The following is a 21,164-nucleotide window of genomic DNA, read 5'->3' on the forward strand; positions in this document are numbered from 1 at the left end:
TTAAGCCATTTTGCCACAACTTTGGAAGTATGCTTGGGGTCATTGTCCATTTGGAAGACCCATTTGCAACCATCTTTAACTTCCTGACTGATGTCTGGGGATGTTGCTTCAATATATCCACAAACTTCCTGCCTCATGATGCCATCATCTATTTTGTGAAGTGCACCAGCCCCTCCTGCAGCAAAGCACCCCCACAACATGCTGCCACCCCCGTGCTTCACAGTTGGGATGGTGTTCTTCAGCTCGCAAGCCTCCCCATTTTTCCTCCAAACATAACAATGGTCATTATGGCCAAACAGCTCTATTTCTTTTTTATCAGACCATAGGACATCTCTCCAAAAAGTATATTTGTCCCCATGTGCAGTTGCAAACAGTAGTCTGGCTTTTTGTGGTGGTTTTGGAGCAGTGACTTCTTCCTTGTTGAGCGGCCTCAGGTTATGTCCATATAGGACTCGTTTTACTGTGGATATAGATGCTTTCGTACCCGTTTCCTCCAGCATCTTCACAAGGTCCTTTGCTGTTGTTCTGGGATTGATTTCCACTTTTTGCACTAAAGTATGTTCATCTCAAGGAGACAGAACGCGTCTCCTTCCAGAGCAGTATGATGGCTGCGTGGTCCCATGCTGTTTATACTTGCATACTATTGTTTGTACAGATGAACGTGGTACCTTCAGGCATTTGGAAATTGGTCCCAAGAATGAACCAGACTTGGAGGTCTAAAATAAATTCTGAGGTCTTGGTTGGTTTCCCCAAGATGTCAGACAAAGAGGCACTGAGTTTGAAGGTAGGCATTGAAATACATCCACAGGTACACTGCCAATTGACATCAATTTAGAAACTTCTGATAGGCTATGACATTTTCTGGAATTTTCCAAGCCGTTTAAAGGCACAGTCAACTTAGTGTATGTAAACTTCTAACCCACTGGAATTGTGATACAGTGAATTATAAATTAAATAATCTGTAAACAATTGTTGGAAAAATTATTTGTGTCATGCACAAAGTAGATGTCCTCACCGAGTTGCCAAAACTATAGTTTGTTAAACAAGAAATTTGTGGAGTGGTTGAAAAACGAGTTTTAATAACACCAACCTAAGTGTATGCAATCTTCCTACTTCAACTGTACATCTCTATTCCCAGTCATGTAAAATCCATAGATTAAAGCCTAATGAATTTACTTCAATTGACTGGTTTCCTTATATGAACTGTAACTCAGTAAAATCATTGCATGTTGCGTTTATATTTTTGTTCAGTGTAAAATACTTTTCACACCACATGGAAAGGAGACTGCCATGGGTAACAATTAGAATTTGGATAACTAGAAATACTGTACCAAAAGTACCACCAACCTTTGGCTTTATGGCAATACATGAACCTGGCCTAAATTAAACTGATCTGAATTAACAAACAATGGGAAACGTGGGATGTACTCACAAGGAACCAAACAGGCCCGAAACAGGGAGGGACTAACCTGAACTTCTCCAATGAGAAATAGCTGTTAATGTAGCAAAATGTTTACAGTGAAATCACTAGATGGTATATGTCAACCCACCTTGTGCATGATGATTTTGCGCTGGGCGGGCTCGGCCATGTCGATCATCCTCTGCACCACGTAGTTGGCGTACTGATCCTTCATCATTGTGTAGAGGGCGCTGTGGGGGCCGTCCTTCTGGCAGCACACCTCGTCAATCAGCAGGGCCCGCTCGGCACGGGATGAGTGGATCACACACTTCTCCACCACGTTACTTAGGGAGAGACGTGGGCTCAGTTAAAAACAAACTATACGGGGCGGTGTCCTGAACACAAAGTCAGCCTAGTCCTTAATTAAAAAGCTAAAGGCTGGAACGTGACTATTTTCAGGAAACTAGGTGTATGTCGTGCATCACTACTTCACAGGAAAGCCATTTGAACCATTAAATTTTTTTTTTTTTTACCAAAATGGATTTGTTAGCCGAAATGCCTTCTGGAACGTGAACTTTCATGTGCCTTAATAACAAACGTGTATGCCATCTGTACATATGAATAAAATTGTTAAATTACGAGCCTAGTTGGTTTAGCCACGGAAAAAGGCAGCAACCTTCCCGCTAGCCATGATTGGCTGAGATGTGTATACAGACCCATGCAGTCAGAGCCGGCCCTAGCCTTTTGGGGGCGCTAAGCAAAATTTTGGCCTACATCATTCAAGAAGAAGATAGAAATGCAAATTCCCATGAAACTGATTGGGATCAAATAGTCAGCATGCAGTTGCAGCATGGACGCTGCACCTGTTAAATGTGAAGAATTATCATTCATGATTGACAGTATATCATTTTTTATAAAGGTTGGCCTAATTTGGTGTTTGAGGATTTTAAAAATAGAATAATGTATTTGAGCCATGTGTAGGAATAGGCCGTTATTATATTTTGGTGATACATTGCCTGCAATGTATATTATAAAATTACATAGTTCAATATTTTACATTTTGGTAACAACTTTAATTGAAAAATGACAATACATTTGAAATAAAATGTAGTTCTGTCCTTAAAAATGTAGCACTACATTACTGATTGTGTTGCTCAGATAAAGCTAAATACAAAAGCAAGAAAGCCGCAAATTTGGGCACGTGACTGGTACTGGAAAAGAGGACAATATGGATTAACGATTTCGCAGAAAAAGTTTGAGGTAAGAACAGGTTTAAATGCGACTTGTAACCTAGCCCATCTTTTTTTTTGTGAGTGAGAGATTAACTTGAGGTAGGATGAACTTCAATGTTCCATGGGAAAAATTGTCTTAGACACAGTACTGCTGTACACAAAAGACAATCAACATAACACATTGCACGTTACCCTTGTCATACACTTCTCATATAGCCACATACATAACACTTTGCATATTCCCTTATTCTGTCAGTGGCGTACGAACACGGCACAGCTTTACCTTATTGCTGTTTAGGTTATATGTTGGACATGGGGGGAAAAAAATGCTTTTACCTAGTCGGCTAACATGGCTAACATCCGACCTTATAGCACCGGTCAGAATCTTTATATTAGTTCTGAGTAGCTGATTGGCTGACGGTGAGACATGCTCGCATCTGGTCTAAGCACTGCTCACACTTGGCAATAATGGCCGAATATATTCAATATGTTTGAAAATCATCAGGACGCCCGGATCCAGCTATCAACCGCAAAATCGGGTAAGTGCTACACTTTATGGGTTGTGTTATTAAGTTTTACGTCGGGTTTGCTCTGATTCTATAAAAATGCGCCGGGAGCTGATCGGAAGCCCGTAGATCGGTCAAAAAAACACTTGTAATGTCCGCCCGGCTTAACTCAATGGAGCATCTCCATTGAAAGTCCGGAGAAAACCTTAATTGGAAACCCGCCCATGAACGTAATTCGTCTCACTCAGTGGAGGCTAGGGTCACTTTAAAATTGGAGGTGGGCCTCATTGGAATGGTATAACAGGAAAGCACGTCTTCACATGTCTCACTCTCACCAGCAAAAAAAAAAAAAAAAGGGGTGGATTTGTGTTGCCATACCTCGCAAATTTGTGCTGGCTCAGGAGGAGCACCTTCCCGCGGACCTCTGCCACGATCTTGCTCTTGTCTTCGGGTCTGCCGTGCTCCAGGACGTGCTGGATGACGTAGTTGCCGTACTGATCCTGCAGGGGGCGATGGAAGCAAAAGACAGTGTGGGATCACATTTCCCTTTCACACCAAAAGGAAAATAGTACATTTCTTGTAATATCATTTAGATAACACGCACTACGGATTCAATAATGTTCAGATAGTCGAGAGATTTTCCTTTGACACAGACATCTATAAATTACACCACATAGTAGCAATAACCCTAATTATGTAGTGGCCAAGGAACCTTAGTAGCAACCTAAGCCGAGACCTCCTGTAAATATGTGACCCGTCTCAGGAAGCTGGGCCTATGTCGCACGTCATTACTTCACAGGATAGGCATTAGATTATGTTTTATACTTATCAAAATGCATGTGAACCCTCATGTGCCTTAATACAAACTTGTATTCCATCCATAAATACTAATATTTTCTTTAACTATAAGCCAAGTTGGTTTAGCCATGGAAAAATACAAAAACCTTCCCACTAGCTATGATTGGCTGAGGTAATGGATGGGCTGGACATGACAGAAGATGAATTTGGATAGGTCTGCAATATAGCATGCTTCTGTCTATAACGTGAGATGCTCAGCATGTGTTGACAGTCCTTTCTATTGCAGGGTTTTTGAAAGATATAACGTTAGCCATCGAGAACAGCAAAAATGTTGCTACTTTTCTCAACATTGATGGCCTGAACTTAGCAGGCGCCATCAACAGATCAGTTGGAAGTTGTGATGGGCTATTTATCGCACACACACCCCCAGTCGGTGTGAACCGGAGTGATTTGACAATGCTGGCCCTACAAGATGTAGCTACAACCGTCAACAATAAAAGTGAATCCGACCATCACCCCTGGTGAGACAAAACAGCAACGCGCCAGTGAAGAGTACTTTTTGCCAGTCCCGTCTGGACCAGCGATGGTGGGTTTGTGCCCATAGGCAACGTTGTTGCCGGTGACGTCTGGTGAGGACCTGCCTTACAACAGGCCTATAAGCCCTCAGGCCAGCCTCAGCCTATTGCGGACAGTCTGAGCACCGATGGAGGGATTGTGCGTTCCTGGTGTAACTCGGGCAGTTGTTGCCATCCTGTACCTGTCCCGCAGGTGTGACGTTCGGATTTACCGATCCTGTGCAGGTGTTACACGTGCTCTACCATTGCGAGGACGATCAGCTGTCCATCCCATCTCCCTGTAGCTCTGTCTTAGGCGTCTCAAAGTACAGATATTGCAATTTATTACCCTGGCCACATCTGCAGTCCTCATGCCTCCTTGCAGCATGCCTAAGGCACATTCATGCAGATGAGCAGGGACCCTGGGCATCTTCCTTTGTGTTTTTCAGAGTCAGTAGAAATGCAAATTTAGGAGACTAAAGAGGCCTAACAGTCACCTTAATTGCCTACCTGCTGTAAGCTGTTAGTGTCTTAACTTCTTATGGCTGAGGGGCAGTATTGAGTAGCTTGGATGAAAAGAATGCCCAGAGTAAACTGTCTGCTACTCAGGCCCAGAAGCTAAGATAGGCATATAATTAGTAGATTTGGATAGAAAACACTGAAATTTCTACAACTGTTTGAATGATGTCTGTGAGTATAACAGAACTCATATGGCAGGCAAAAACCTGAGAAAAAAATCCAAGGTTTATAGGTCAAGTCTTTACCTATCCAATATACAGTGTCTATGCGGTCAAATTGCACTTCCTACAGCTTCCACTAGATGGCAACAGTCTTTAGAGCTTTGTTTTGAGGCTTCTACTGTGAAGGAGGGGGGAATGAGAGCTGATTGAGTCAGGGGTCTGGCAGAGTGCCATGAGCTGATCACACGCGCTCACGTGACTTAGCTGCGTTCCATTGCATTTCTACAGACAAGGGAATTCTGCGGTTGGAACATTATTGAAGATTTATGTTTAAAAAATCCTAAAGATTGATTCTACACATCGTTTGACATGTTTCTACGAACTGTAATATGACTTTTGTCTGAACTTTCGCCTGGACTTGACCGCACCTCGTGAGTTTGGATTTTTTTTTACCAAACAGGCAAACAAAAAGTATTTGACATAAATTATGGACTTTATCAAACAAAACAAACATTTGTGGAACTGGGATTCCTGGGAGTGCATCCTGATGAAGATCAAAGGTAAGTGAATATTTATAATGCTATGTTGACTCCACAACATGGCGGGTATCTGTCTGGGTTGTTTTGTCTGAGCGCTGTACTCAGATTATTGCATGGTGTGCTTTTTCAGTAAAGTTGTAAAAAAAATATATCTGACACAGCGGTTGCATTAAGGAGAAGTGGATCTAAAATTCCATGCATAACAGTTGTATCTTCTATCAATGTTTATTATGAGTATTTCTGTAAATTGATGTGGCTCTGCAAAATCACTGGATGTTTTGGAACTACTGAACATAACGCGCCAATGTAAACTGAGATTTTTGGATATAAATATGAACTTTATTTAAACATACATGTATTGTGTAACATGAACATGAAGTCCTAGGAGGGTCATCTGATGAAGATCAAAGGTTAGTGATGAATTTTTTCCATTTCTGCTTTTTGCGACTCCTCTCTTTGGCTGGAAAAATGGCTGTGTTTTTCTGTGACTAGGCGGTGACCTAACAATCGTTTGGTGTGCTTTCGCTGTAAAGCCTTTTTGAAATCGGACACTGTGGTGGGATTAACAACAAGTTGATCTTTAAAATGGTGTAAAATACTTAATTATGAGATTTCTGTTTGAATTTGGCGCCCTGCACTTTCACTGGCTGTTGTCAAATCGATCCCGTTAACGACCGTTCCACAGGTGCATGTTCATTAATTGTTTATGGTTCATTGAACAAGCATGGGAAACAGTGTTTAAACCCTTTCAAAGATAGGGTCCTGAAAAAGGGATTTTTTTTTAGCTGAGTTTAGTTGGCCTGCTTCAGCTACTTGCAGTCATACTACAGCTATGAAAATATTTATTGGTAGGGAGTTGGGATTATGCCTGTTCATTGTAGCTAGACCCATCAAGTTAGACAGGTGTGTATGGCCATTATTTAATTAACATGTGTACAATTTACACGTGTGTAGGTTAAGCAACATCTAATAATGATAAAATATTTGCATCTGGACTCTTTGTTTTTTGATATTGCTACTATGCAAGTAACCTACTGTATCCAGTGCATGTGACAAATAAACCTTGATATGGGGTGTGTTTCCCAGAGACTAAGGAGGTAATGGGAAGAACATGACCTGCACCAAAGTCAGATTAGGATATAGGCCAAGATAAAAAATAAATGATCTGGAGTTTCCTTATTGTAGACTACTACTTTTAGTCTTGAAATCTTTGGGTTTTTATTACACTACTCAACTCGGTTTGGCACATGGCCTCATGTTTATCCCCAGAGATGGGTGGGGATAAAGCTTATAAGGGCATGAAGGATGCTGAATGGGTGTAGACAGAGGTTTCCAGTAGATGTACCAAAACATTCAAGGGCCATTTTTCTTAAAAGCGGGGTCACAAATTTATCAAATTTCAAAGCAGAATTACTTCCCAATTTTTCTTCGACTGTAGTGTATGATACCATTTCTAGCGGTAAGTCTACTTTTATCAATATATATATATATATATATATATTTATTTTAAAGTACAATCAATCAAATTTTGCTACATTGGACCGAATCCAGGTGATGGGTCACATACAGTGCATGCGGAAAGTATTCAGACCTTTTCCACATTGTTACATTAAAGCTTTATTCTAAAATGGATTAAATACAAAAAAAGGTACTCGATCTAAACACAATACCCCATAATGACAAAGCGAACACAGTTTTTAGAAATGCTTGGATATTTATATGGTGCGGCAGGTAGCCTAGTGTTTAGAGTGTTGAACCAGTGACCGAAAGGTTGCTAGATCGAATACCAAGCTGACCAAGTAAAAATCTGTCATTATGCCCCTGAACATGAGTTAACCCACTGTTCCTAGGCAGTCATTGTGAATAAGAATGTTCTTGACAGACTTGCCTGGTTAAATAGAAAGGTTAAATTAAACAAAAAATTAAATAAAAAAACAAACTTATTTACATAAGTATTCAGACCCTTTTACTTCATACTAGCAGGTGTCCACATTTAATTACTGGTCAGTGTTAAATTGTATGTTTTTTTATCAGCCATTTTATTTATTATAATATTTCTGGTTTTTGTTTGCCAGAATGTGCAGATTGACTGGCAGGTCAACACTTTCTGGCTTGGCTAGCTAATTGTTTTTGTTTGATGGATGCATCTGGACACGGTACCAGCTTTGTTTCCTCTGCCTGCTAGTTCCTGACCTTTGAACCATTCAATTGAAGAGTCACCTGAAGCTTAAGAGGAATGGGAGATGCAGTAAAAGGAATGCAGTATGGAGACAGGGGGCTCATCGTGAGGATTACTGGCTACTACTCTGAACTGTGTGTAGTGAGCTTCTGGGGCCCAGAGCTGCTGAGACGTCACCCAAGTGGGTGTTACACATTGTGAAGGAGGAGAAGTCCAGTAACTACACAACTCCAGGCTGGTTCCCCGAGTAGACCTCAACACAATCCTCACCAGACTCTTCATCAATCTCATCTCTTCACCTGACCATCTTCCTCTGATCAAGACATGAACTGTCCCCCTCCATCTTTGGGAGGATGCACTCAGACTTGGCCTCTATTGGTTGACCCAACTACAGCTAGGCTACTCATGATGAATTGCTTTTCTGTTTTTGACAAGCTTTGAGAATCTTATGAAAAGCACCATTGAAACGTCATAAAACTATTAAATATCACTGCAGTCACCGCAGATCGCTGAAGGTCAAACGACAAGAAAGAATCTTTTGATTTGCATTAGACACAGGCCTATTCAGGTCCATGTGGAACCAGCAGCATATGTGCCCCTTCAGGGATCGGTGATAAGACAGTTATGGGTGTGGTTTTAAGGGGAAAATAACTTAATATACTTAAAAGCTTTTCAGGAAAACGAACCAACTCACCTGACCAGATATCAAAAGTGACTCAACAACATTTGACCACCTGAAATTAGTAGCATGCCTTATTATACTACAGCTGTCCCACTCCCACTTATTTGATTTGAAGCAAATTACATGATTTGATTTACAAACTTTGCCCAACCATTTTGCTTCATTGCTCAACATGGTCTGATGGACTTTAACCCTAAAATCCAAGAAACCACAGTAAGTTCAAAACATATGGGACAATATGTCAATGTTGGGGGTCCAAATTGTGGCAAAAAAAAAAGCTCGACTAGGGGAGTCTTTCTAGCAAGTATTGATAATTAAAATCAGAATAGGCAGGCAGGAGAGAGGTGGGGGAAAAAAAGAGTTAGAATCAGGAGGTGTCTGTGACCAGAGGGATTATCCAAACAGAGCGGAGAAGCGGGATGCTGCGAATCCTCTACGTGACAGGGCAGAAATATTTATTCTAAACAAAGGAACAAGAAAAAGGAGGGAGGGAGGCAGCGGAAGAAGGAAGAGGCGTGCTCTGAGTTTAGGAGGAGGGAGGCGGTCTGAAAAGAGGGATAGAGAGTGAAGGTAAAAGGCCTCTACGGTGTTAAAGCAGACTGGTTATTGAGAAAGAGAAATATGGAGGAGGAGTGAGGGAGGCGACACGAGGAGGACGTCCACGTGGGAGGCGAATTGCTGACCTTGAACAGTGCATCGCTGGACACTGTATAATATGTTTTGGGTGTCATCTCCAATGAAACGCCTTGATATTTCTAGATGGAATAAGTGGGGGGCGGGGGGTTAAATTAACATCAGTCATTGACAGCATAAATACATGTATTATTAACCGTAGGATAAAAATGGACACTGCGCATGGTCATGTTCATTAGGCACCATAGGGAAGAAAACGTACTGACGTACTGAAACAGGAAGGGGCTGTCCTGACTTCTTCAATGAGAATGGCCCATTTTTTTTCTTCCCTTTCGTGCCCTAATGAACACGACAAGCTGCAACAGCAACATTAACAAATGAAAACATCACAAGAACAAAACATGCGCACACACACATTCAGAAGTTTGGGATCACTTAGAAATGTTCGTTTTTGAAAGAAAAGCACATTTGTCAATTAAAATCACATCAAATTGATCAGAAACACAGTGTAGACATTGTTAATGTTGTAAATGACTATTGTAGCTGGAAACGGTTATCAGCAACCATCACTCCTGTGTTCCAATGGCATGTTGTGTTAGCTAATCAAAGTTTCTCATTTTAAAGGCTAATTGATCATCAGAAACCTTTTGCAATTAGGTTAGCACAGCTGAAAACTGTTGTTCTAATTAAAGACGCAATGAAACTGGCCTTCTTTAGACTCGTTGAGTATCTAGAGCGTCAGCATTTGTGGGTTCGATTACAGGCTCAAAATGGCCAGAAACAAATAACTTTCTTCTGAAACTCGCCAATCTATTCTTGTTTCCATCTACAATAGTAATTTACAACATTAATGGCCACACTGATGTTATTTTAAAAATACATGTGCTTTTCTTTATAAAACATGGATATTTCTAACATTCAAAACGGTAGTGTACACACACACACACAACCATACCAGTCCTAAGTTTAGACACGCCTACTCATTCAAGCGTTTATTTTTTACTATTTTCCACCGTGTAGAATAGTGACGACATCAAAACTATGAAATAACACATATGGAATCATGTAGTAACCCAAAAAGTATTAAAACATATCAAAATATATTTTAGATTCTTCAAAGTAGACACCCTTTGCCTTGACAGATTTGCACACTCATTGCACCCACATCGTCTCAATCAGCTTCACCTGGAATGCATTTCCAATAGTCTTGAATGAGTTCCCACATATGCTTAGCACTTGCTGGCTGCTTTTCCTTCACTATGCAGTCAAACTCATCCAAAACCATCTCAATTGGGTTGAGGCCAGGTCATCTGATGCAGCACTACATTACTCACCTTCTTGGTCAAATTGCCCTTAGACTGGAGGTGTGTTTGGTCATTGCGCAAACCAGATGGGATGGCGTATCACTGCAGAATACAGTGGTAGCCATGCTGGTTAGGTGTGCCTTAATCTAAATAAATCACTGACGGTGTCACCAGTAAAGCACCCCCACACCGCCATGCTTCACGGTGGGAACCACACATGCTGAGATAATCCGTTCACCTACTCTGCGTCTCACAAAGAAACAGCAGTTGGAAACAAATCTCAAATTTGGACTTAGACCAAAGGACAGATTTCCACCTATCTAATATCCATTGCTTGTATTTCTTGCCCCAAGCAAGTCTCTTCTTATTGGTGTCCTTTAGTAGTGGTTTCTTTGCAGTAAATCGACCATGAAGGCCTGATTCACACCGTCTCATCTGAAATGTTGATGTTGAGATGTGTCAGTTTCTTGAACTCTGAAGCATTTATTTGGGCTGGTACATCTAATGAACTTATCCTCTGCAGCAGAGATAACTTTGGGACTTCATTTCCTGTGGCGGCCCTCATGAGAGCCAGTTTCATCATAGCGGTGGTTTTTGCGACTGCACTTGAAGAAACTTTCAAAGTTCTTGACATTCTCCATATTGACTGACTGAATGTCTTAAAGTAATTATGGAATGTCCTTTCTCTTTGCTTATTTGAGCTGTTCTTGCCATAATATGGACTTGGTCTTTTACCAAATAGGGCCATCTTTGTATACCCCCACCGTGTCACAACTAATACCAAACGCGCTAACAAAAGAAGGTATTTGGACATAAATAAAATGACATTTTCGAACAAAACAAACATTTATTGTAGACCTGGGATTACTGGAGTGCTTTCTGATGTAGATCATCAAAGGTAAGGGAATATTTATCATGTAATTTCTTGTTAATGTTGACGCCATCTTTGCGGCTGTAGTGTTTTTACTTCTGAGCGCCGTCTCAGATTATTGCATGGGTTTCTTTTTCCGTAAAGTTTTTTGAAATCTGACACAGCGGTTGCATTAAGGAGAGGTACATCTATAATTCCATGTATTATCATCTACATTTATGATGAGTATTTCTGTTGAATGATGTGGCTATGCAAAATCACTGGATGTTTTTGGAACTAGTGAATCTAACGCGCCACTGTAAACTCAGATTTACTGATATAAATATGAACTTTCTCAAACAAAACATGCATGTATTGTGTAACATGAAGTCCAATGAGTGTCATCTGATGAAGATTATCAAAGGTTAGTGATTCATTTTATCTCTTTGTGCTTTTTCTCTCTCTCGTTGGCTGGTAAAATTGGCTGTGTATTTTAGTGAGTTGTTGGTGACCTAACAATCGTTTGTGGTGCTTTCCCCGTAAATCCTATTTGAAATTGGACACTGTGGTGGGATTAACAACAAGACTACCTTGAAAACAATATAAAATACATGTATGTTTGAGGAATTTTAATTATGAGATTTCTGTTCTTTTGAATATGGCGCCCTGCACTTTCACTGGCTGTTATATCGCTCCCGGTAACGGGATCTCAACCATAAGACGTTAATTGAAATGCATTCCAGGTGACCACCTCATGAAGCTGGTTGAGAGAATGCCAAGAGGGTGCAAAGCTGTCATCAAGGCAAAGGTTGGCTACTTTGAAGAATCTCAAATATATTTTGAATTGTTTAACACATGATTCCATGTGTTATTTCATAGCTGATGTATTACATTTATCCTAGAAAATAGTAAAATTAAAGAAAAACCCTGGAATGAGTAAGTGTCCAAACTTGACTAGTACTGTAAATTATAATAACAATATTTGAGAACTAACAATGACCAAAGTAGAAACTAGACAGTGAGAATCTAAAATGTCATCAAGCCACCACTGATTGTTATATTTGAGTTACCCAGATAGCATAAGAACCCAGGAATAAGAACCCAGCATAAGCAAATCGCAAAACAAATGGAATTGTAGGAAATTTGCTTTAAAGCAGCATTCAGCAGTTGAAACAAAGAATTTTCCCACCCATTTTGGTAAAAAGCAGAGGGATGGGGTTGGAGAAATGTAACCTAAAATTCATAGACTGCATGATGAATGCAAGGACTGATCATCCAGGATATCACTATTATAGTTTTAACTATGTTTTGAGGCTATATAGCTGGGGTACTCAAGTACTATTTGTGAAAGTCCGTATAGATAATGTCATTTATCAGCGTAGTAACAAACCCCCACCCCACAACCCATGCAACCCTAAACTGTTCACACCCCGCTTGTTGGCAGATAGAAAATATGTTGCCGTTTTAATTTCCTGCAATTCTATGTATTCTTCCATGTATTGTGTGTTTATATGATACCAGGAGTCAAAGTCCGACCGAATAAAAAGTAGATTTGACATTTTATTCCCTCCCCTCTGGACCTGCAGTCCGTATTGACCCTGTTCTGGGTCCGGTCAGTGTTCTGCCTGTTGAGTATGGGGTCTATATCGTGTATGTCAAGGAGGTTGGTGGCACCTTAATTTGGGAGGACGGGTTTGTGGTAATGGCTGAAGCGGAATGGTATCAAATACAAACATGGTTTCCATGTGTTTGATTCCATTCCATTCACTCTGTTCCAGCCATTACTATGAGCCGTCTTCCCCTCAGCAGCCTCCACTGGTGTACGTTTACAAACATTGGTGTAAAACAAGTTAATATTTTGGATTCTGATTGGGGGGTATGACAGTTGAACTAAGTTTGAGGCATTTATAAGTTATATTCTTTAATAGTCAATGGGTACATATCATTAATCTATACGTCCAAAAGTGGATATAGCAACTGCTGATTTCTCCTGATTTCTCTCTCGCTCAGCCAGATGACGAAGTTTGTAGAATTTCAGGTAACTAGCTTAAAACTGAAACTCTCTCAGCTCCATGGAGAAATAGGTAGAATTGCAGGAAATTGGCTTAAATATGAAAACATTTACACGGCCAAGATGTGGGCCTCTAAAATACAGCCACGGCCCATGCTATACCCACCACCTAAGCCCCTTTTTGATCCAGTAAAAACGGTGCAAAGCGTTGGCCATGTGTGAGCGACTGGGGTCTAGTTAGGAGTTGAGACTACGGCTCGCCTGGCTGCAGTTACCTGGCCAAGCTGCTCAGAGTGCTGGTGCAGCTCCTCTAGGATGGGCAGGGTCTGCTCCTGGGTGCAGTGCTCCAGGATCCTCTGGATCACCCTGCAGCCGTAAGGGTGGGTGGACAGCACAAACACCTGCAGGGGAGATGACACGTCAACAAAATGTGTTACAGGCCCCCTTGAGCCTAAATAAGTGGGACATAAGTAAAGCATTTAGGAAGATGAATTAAATAGGAATATGTGGACGTTAGGAAATGTTTGTACATTTTTTATTCATTTTTTAACACTTGAAACGGGCCCAAATCAGATGGTCCATACATTGAATACTGTGGGGAAGCTGAATAATATGTGCGTGTCTGGGTCATTTTCAGTAGGTGAAAAGCATTCAGAAAGGGGCAGGTACAGCTATTGGAACTGGTCCAATGAGAACATATATTATAGTTTCCCCGTTGGATAATGTTTTGATGCAGTGTGCCCTGCTGAACACAATGTGACTGGAGGTTGGGTTGATGTTTTCTGGGTCATGTACATTAAGCACTAAACATAGAAAAAAAAACTACGTAACAGGAAGGGTCAACATGAATTCTCCTATCAGAAACACATTCTCCTTTACTGTTACAAACAGTTTTCCATTGCATGACCAACTGAATTGGCTCTCACCTGGCCCTGGAAGGCATCAATGATGAACTGCAGGGCCTGGGGCTGTACACACTCGATACACTTCTGCACCACATGGTTTCCGTTCTGATCCTTCACACACTTTAGCACATGGCCGTCTAGCTCCCGCACTATGTCACTCTGAGGAAGGGGAAAGAGAGTGGAGTAATTCATCCAGCTCTCCCTCCATAGATATTCTGAACATTTTCAACCCATCTATGTTAATCCCATGGAAATAGAATGACCAAGTCATTACACATCCATTTACCTTCTAATGGCTCGTTGATAATAGATTGAGGACTTTGGGTGACAGACAATGTAAAGGGCAATTCAAAGAGGACGACAACAGGACCATACTACATAGGTATCCATCCCCCATGCTTACTGGAGAGTTCACCACACTCAGAAACACAGTTAACAACAACACCAGGGCAATGTCTCAAACGGCACCCTATTCCCTTTATAGTGCACAACTTTTGACCAGGACCCATGGAGTTCTGGTCAAAAGTAGTGCATCGTATATAGGGAATAGGGTGTCATTTGGGACTCTTCCTAGAAGCACCCCCCCCCCCAAAAAAAAACCTCTGTCTATAATCAGAAGAGAAGTGAAGATCCACTTACAATTACCTGCTGGTCGGAGGATATGGACTCCAGGGCCTTCTGGATCACTCGGCAGCCATACATCTGCAAGGCCAGGGGCAGCACGTGGCCGCGGATTCGGGTGGCAAGAGCCAGCTTCTGATCTGAACTGCCAAACTGCAGAGAACATTTCAATGATGATGCAAAAATATGACGACCTGTTCTCTCTGGCTCAGTTGGTAGAGCATGGTGCTTGCAGCACCACAATGTGGGTTTGATTCACGTAAATGTATTAAAGCATGATTAAGTAACTTTGGATTTATAAAATCATGTTTAAGTCTGGTAAATGGCATTTATTATTGATAAGTGTTTGCTGAATATACAGTAGGTCAATTTGACACCTACTCATTCAAGGGGTTCTTTATTTTTACTATTTTCTACATTGTAGAATAGTGAAGACATCAAAACTACGAAATAACACATTAAATCATGAGGTAACCAAAAGTGTTCAAATACATTTTGATTTGTTTGAGATTCTTAAAAGTATCCACCCTTTGACTTGACAGCTTTGCACACTCTTGGCATTCTCTCAACCAGCTTCATGAGGTAGTCACCTAGAACGTATTTCAATTAACCGTAGTGCCTTGTTAAAAGTTATTTTGTGGAATTTCTTTCCTTAATGCGTTTGAGCCAATCAGTTGTGTTGTGACAAGGTTAGGGTTGTATTCACCCAAAGGGTCGGACAGCTGAACAGACAAAGACTTGTTTCCATCAGCACAAGTATATATGATAGTGGGGCTATCATTTGTTTTTCAACAGAACAATGACCCGAATTTGGGTGAAGTATCCTCCTTCCCTCTAAACATTACATCTTTATTTCTAAGCAGGAAGTTAAGTGTTCCGGGCAATAAACTGTTCCTTCTCCCTTAAAGTGACCGGACCTAACCTCGGCCCCCATTCACCACCCTTATCAGTGACTGCAACCATGTGATTGCCTTTACTCAGTGCATTGCAAGCTTAATTGTCTCCACCATATACATTCCTCCTACAGATAACCATTAACTTCTGGTGTAGAAACTAGACAATGGCACTCATTTCCATAGGAGACCTGATAATTAACAATATTTCAAGTTTAGGAGTCAGAACCCATTAGGGTGGTATTCAGAAGACAGCCCTATTTGGTAAAAGACCAAGTCCGTATTATGGCATGACCAGCTCAAATAAACAAAGAGAAACGACAGTCCATCATTACTTTCAGACATGAAGGTCAGTCGAAAATTATAAGTTTCTTCAAGTGAACCAAGAACAACCACCAAGATGGCGTAGCAGTCGGACGTGTGTTTTGTCTTGTCCTGTCCTGTATAGTGTAAATATAGTTTTTTCCGTATATATTTCGTACATATTTCGTACATATTTTAATCTCACTTCCCAACCACAGGCTGAATATACTCTCCTGCAACCCGCATCACCCAATGTTGTACGGATCTGCTTTTTCTATGCTTTAGAATCGGAACCCTCATCAGAAGCTAGCCGCTAACTAGCTACTAGCTAGCCACTGCTAGCGGTCTTCAACGCTAACTAGGACACCAGCGCGACATCTACCCAAAGCATATCAGACTGCTTTTTCTCTACCACATCTCCGGATTCCTACCGCAAGCTCTGAAGCTTTATACCGGATCATCGTAAATAGCTAGCTGCAATCCGAGTGGCTACTCCTGGCTAACGTCTCTGTCCCAGAGCAAGCACCAGTTAGCCTGGAGCTAGCCTCGAGCTAAGCCCATCTCCCGACTACCCGAAGAGGTCCAAAAATACCTAATTTGCCAATTGGCCTGGACCCTCTACTGACCCTCTACTGCCGACACGGAGCCCCGCCGATCCATCACGACTGGTCCGCCGACATAATCGTCCGAGGGGTTTCAACAGGCTTTTCCGCTGCGACATCGCCAAAGATCCATCTGCTGGCCAAGGCCCGCGAGCTTTCTGAATCGCTGTATCTCCAGCTCACCGCATGAAGAGGAATAAATAAACAGACTCACCCCATCGCGACGTCCCCCAAAGGTTAACTCTCTAGCCCTCGCTATCTCCCTGCTTGCTAATTCGGCCTGCTAACGGCTAGCTTGTCAAGCTCCGGTCCGCTAACTGCTACCTTGTCTAGCTCGGGCCTACGAACTGTTAGCTTGTTAGCACAGGCCTGCTAACCGTCTGTACCACCGCGTCCCAATCACTCTCTGACCCCATTTACTTTCTATCTCTTTTTGATTTTTAATTTGTTTATACCTTCCGGAAACCTGCCTCACCCAATGTGATACGGAATCGCTATTACTTTTACTCTTATTTTTATTTTTATGACACACTCAAGAACCTCCAGACGCTAACCAGCTAACTAGCTACAAGCTAGTTAGTCATTGTTAGTTAAAAAAAAAAAAAAAAAAAACCTGGATAACACTCGCCAGCCCCCCTGCCCATCCACCGCTGCCCCCTGGTCACAGATCTCTTGGCTACATAGCTGACGCACGCTGGACTGTCCATTAATCACGGTACTCCTTTCTGCTTGTTTGTCTTACCTGTCGGCCCCGTTGCCTAGTCAACGCCATTTTACCTGCTGTTTGTTGTGCTAGCGGATTAGCCTCGCCTACTGTTTTTAGCTAGCTTTCCAAATTCAACACCTGTGATTACTGTATGCCTCGCTGTATGTCTCTCTCAGATGTCAATATGCCTTGTATACTGTTGTTCAGGTTAGTTATAATTGTTTTAGTTCACAATGGAACCCCTAGACCCACTCTGCATACCCCTGTTACCTCCTTTGTCCCACCTCCCACACATGCGGTGACCTCACCCATTACAACCAGCATGTCCAGAGATACAACCTGTCTCATCATCACCCAGTGCCTGGGCTTACCTCCGCTGTACCCGCACCCCACCATACCCCTGTCTGTGCATTATGCCCTGAATATATTCTACCATGCCCAGAAACCTGCTCCTCTTATCCTCTGCCCCAAACGCTCTAGGCGACCAGTTTTGATAGCCTTTAGCCGCACCCTCATACTACTCCTTCTCTGTTCCGCGGGTGATGTGGAGGTAAACCCAGGCCCTGCATGTCCCCAGGTACCCTCATTTGTTGACTTCTGTGATCGAAAAAGCCTTGGTTTTATGCATGTCAACATCAGAAGCCTCCTCCCTAAGTTTGTTTTACTCACTGCTTTAGCACACTCGGCTAACCCTGATGTCCTTGCCGTGTCTGAATCCTGGCTCAGGAAGGCCACCAAAAATTCAGAGATTTCCATACCCAACTATAACATCTTCCGTCAAGATAGAACTACCAAAGGGGGCGGAGTTGCAGTCTACTGCAGAGATAGCCTGCAAAGTAACGTCATACTTTCCAGGTCCATACCCAAACAGTTCGAACTACTAATTTTGAAAATTACCCTCTCCAGAAATAAGTCTCTCACTGTTGCCGCCTGCTACCGGCCACCCTCAGCTCCCAGCTGTGCCCTGGACACCATTTGTGAATTGATCGCCCCCATCTAGCTTCAGAGTTTGTTCTGTTAGGTGACCTAAACTGGGATATGCTTAACACCCCGGCAGTCCTACAATGTAAGCTAGATGCCCTCAATCTCACTCAAATCATCAAGGAACCCACCAGGTACAACCCTAACTCTGTAAACAAGGGCACCCTCATAGACGTCATCCTGACCAACTGGCCCTCCAAATACACCTCCGCTGTCTTCAACCAGGATCTCAGCGATCACTGCCTCATTGCCTGTATCCGCCATGGAGCCGCAGTCAAACGACCACCCCTCATCACTGTCAAACGCTCCCTAAAACACTTCTGTGAGCAGGCCTTTCTAATCGACCTGGCCCGGGTATCCTGGAAGGACATTGACCTCATCCCGTCAGTTGAGGATGCCTGGTCATTCTTTAAAAGTAACTTCCTCACCATTTTAGATAAGCATGCTCCGTTCAAAAAATGCAGAACCAAGAACAGATACAGCCCTTGGTTCACTCCAGACCTGACTGCCCTCGACCAGCACAAAAACATCCTGTGGCGGACTGCAATAGCATCGAATAGCCCCGTGATATGCAACTGTTCAGGGAAGTCAGGAACCAATACACGCAGTCAGTCAGGAAAGCTAAGGCCAGCTTCTTCAGGCAGAAGTTTGCATCCTGTAGCTCCAACTCCAAAAAGTTCTGGGACACTGTGAAGTCCATGGAGAACAAGAGTACCTCCTCCCAGCTGTCCACTGCACTGAGGCTAGGTAACACGGTCTCCACCGATAAATCCACGATTATCGAAAGCTTCAATAAGCACTTCTCAACGGCTGGCCATGCCTTCCGCCTGGCTACTCCAACCTCGGCCAACAGCTCCGCCCCCCGCAGCTCCTCGCCCAAGCCTCTCCACGTTCTCCTTTACCCAAATCCAGATAGCAGATGTTCTGAAAGAGCTGCAAAACCTAGACCCGTACAAATCAGCTGGGCTTGACAATCTGGACCCTCTATTTCTGAAACTATCTGCCGCCATTGTCGCAACCCCTATTACCAGCCTGTTCAACCTCTCTTTCATATCGTCTGAGATCCCCAAGGATTGAAAGCTGCCGCAGTCATCCCCCTCTTCAAAGGGGGAGACACCCTGGACCCAAACTGCTATAGACCTATATCCATCCTGCCCTGCCTATCTAAGGTCTTCGAAAGCCAAGTCAACAAACAGGTCACTGACCATCTCGAATCCCACCGTACCTTCTCCGCTGTGCAATCTGGTTTCCGAGCCGGTCACGGGTGCACCTCAGCCACGCTCAAGGTACTAAACGATATCATAACCGCTATCGATAAAAGACAGTACTGTGCAGCCGTCTTCATCGACCTCGCCAAGGCTTTCGACTCTGTCAATCACCATATTCTTATCGGCAGACTCAATAGCCTCGGTTTCTCGGATGACTGCCTTGCCTGGTTCACCAATTACTTTGCAGACAGAGTTCAGTGTGTCAAATCGGAGGGCATGCTGTCCGGTCCTCTGGCAGTCTCTATGGGGGTGCCACAGGGTTCAATTCTCGGGCCGACTCTTTTCTCTGTATATATCAATGATGTTGCTCTTGCTGCGGGCGATTCCCTGATCCACCTCTACGCAGACGACACCATTCTATATACTTTCGGCCCGTCATTGGACACTGTGCTATCTAACCTCCAAACGAGCTTCAATGCCATACAGCACTCCTTCCGTGGCCTCCAACTGCTCTTAAACGCGAGTAAAACCAAATGCATGCTTTTCAACCGATCGCTGCCTGCACCCGCATGCCCGACTAGCATCACCACCCTGGATGGTTCCGACCTTGAATATGTGGACATCTATAAGTACCTAGGTGTCTGGCTAGACTGCAAACTCTCCTTCCAGACTCATATCAAACATCTCCAATCGAAAATCAAATCAAGAGTCGGCTTTCTATTCCGCAACAAAGCCTCCTTCACTCACGCCGCCAAGCTTACCCTAGTAAAACTGACTATCCTACCGATCCTCGATTTCGGCGATGTCATCTACAAAATCGCTTCCAACACTCTACTCAGCAAACTGGATGCAGTCTATCATAGTGCCATCCGTTTTGTCACCAAAGCACCTTATACCACCCACCACTGCGACTTGTATGCTCTAGTCGGCTGGCCCTCGCTACATATTCGTCGCCAGACCCACTGGCTCCAGGTCATCTACAAGTCCATGCTAGGTAAAGCTCCGCCTTATCTCAGTTCACTGGTCACGATGGCAACACCCATCCGTAGCACACGCTCCAGCAGGTGTATCTCACTGATCATCCCTAAAGCCAACACCTCATTTGGCCGCCTTTCGTTCCAGTACTCTGCTGCCTGTGACTGGAATGAACTGCAAAAATCGCTGAAGTTGGAGACTTTTATCTCCCTCACCAACTTCAAACATCAGCTATCCGAGCAGCTAACCGATCGCTGCAGCTGTACATAGTCTATTGGTAAATAGCCCACCCATTTTCACCTACCTCATCCCCATACTGTTTTTATACTGTTTTTTTATTTTATTTATTTATTTACTTGTCTGCTCTTTTGCACACCAATATCTCTACCTGTACATGACCATCTGATCATTTATCACCCCAGTGTTAATCTGCAAAATTGTATTATTCGCCTACCTCCTCATGCCTTTTGCACACATTGTATATAGACTGCCCATTTTTTTTCCTACTGTGTTATTGACTTGTTAATTGCTTACTCCATGTGTAACTCTGTGTTGTCTGTTCACACTGCTATGCTTTATCTTGGCCAGGTCGCAGTTGCAAAT

At 42.8% G+C, this 21,164-nt stretch overlaps 1 protein-coding gene across 13 annotated transcripts in view; it reads right to left on the minus strand.

Annotated features, from left to right (window-relative positions):
• The window catches only part of LOC115139683 (pumilio homolog 2-like), a 53,850-nt gene that overhangs the window by 12,537 nt on the left and 20,149 nt on the right, over positions 1-21,164 (minus strand). For 6 of the 13 annotated variants that reach the window (XM_029677319.2, XM_029677322.2, XM_029677320.2 and 3 more), the window contains exons 17-22: positions 14,912-15,046; positions 14,294-14,431; positions 13,643-13,768; positions 9,253-9,324; positions 3,516-3,637; positions 1,551-1,743 (exon numbers count right to left, since the gene is read on the minus strand). In XM_029677319.2, the coding sequence (XP_029533179.1) occupies positions 1,551-1,743; positions 3,516-3,637; positions 9,253-9,324; positions 13,643-13,768; positions 14,294-14,431; positions 14,912-15,046 (786 nt within the window). The remainder of the gene's footprint in view (positions 1-1,550; positions 1,744-3,515; positions 3,638-9,252; positions 9,325-13,642; positions 13,769-14,293; positions 14,432-14,911; positions 15,047-21,164) is intronic. The other 7 variants (XM_029677326.2, XM_029677324.2, XM_029677328.2 and 4 more) reach the window with 3 other exon arrangements.

The sequence above is a fragment of the Oncorhynchus nerka genome, linkage group LG13 (genome assembly GCF_034236695.1).
Source record: "Oncorhynchus nerka isolate Pitt River linkage group LG13, Oner_Uvic_2.0, whole genome shotgun sequence".
Classification (NCBI taxonomy): domain Eukaryota; kingdom Metazoa; phylum Chordata; class Actinopteri; order Salmoniformes; family Salmonidae; genus Oncorhynchus; species Oncorhynchus nerka.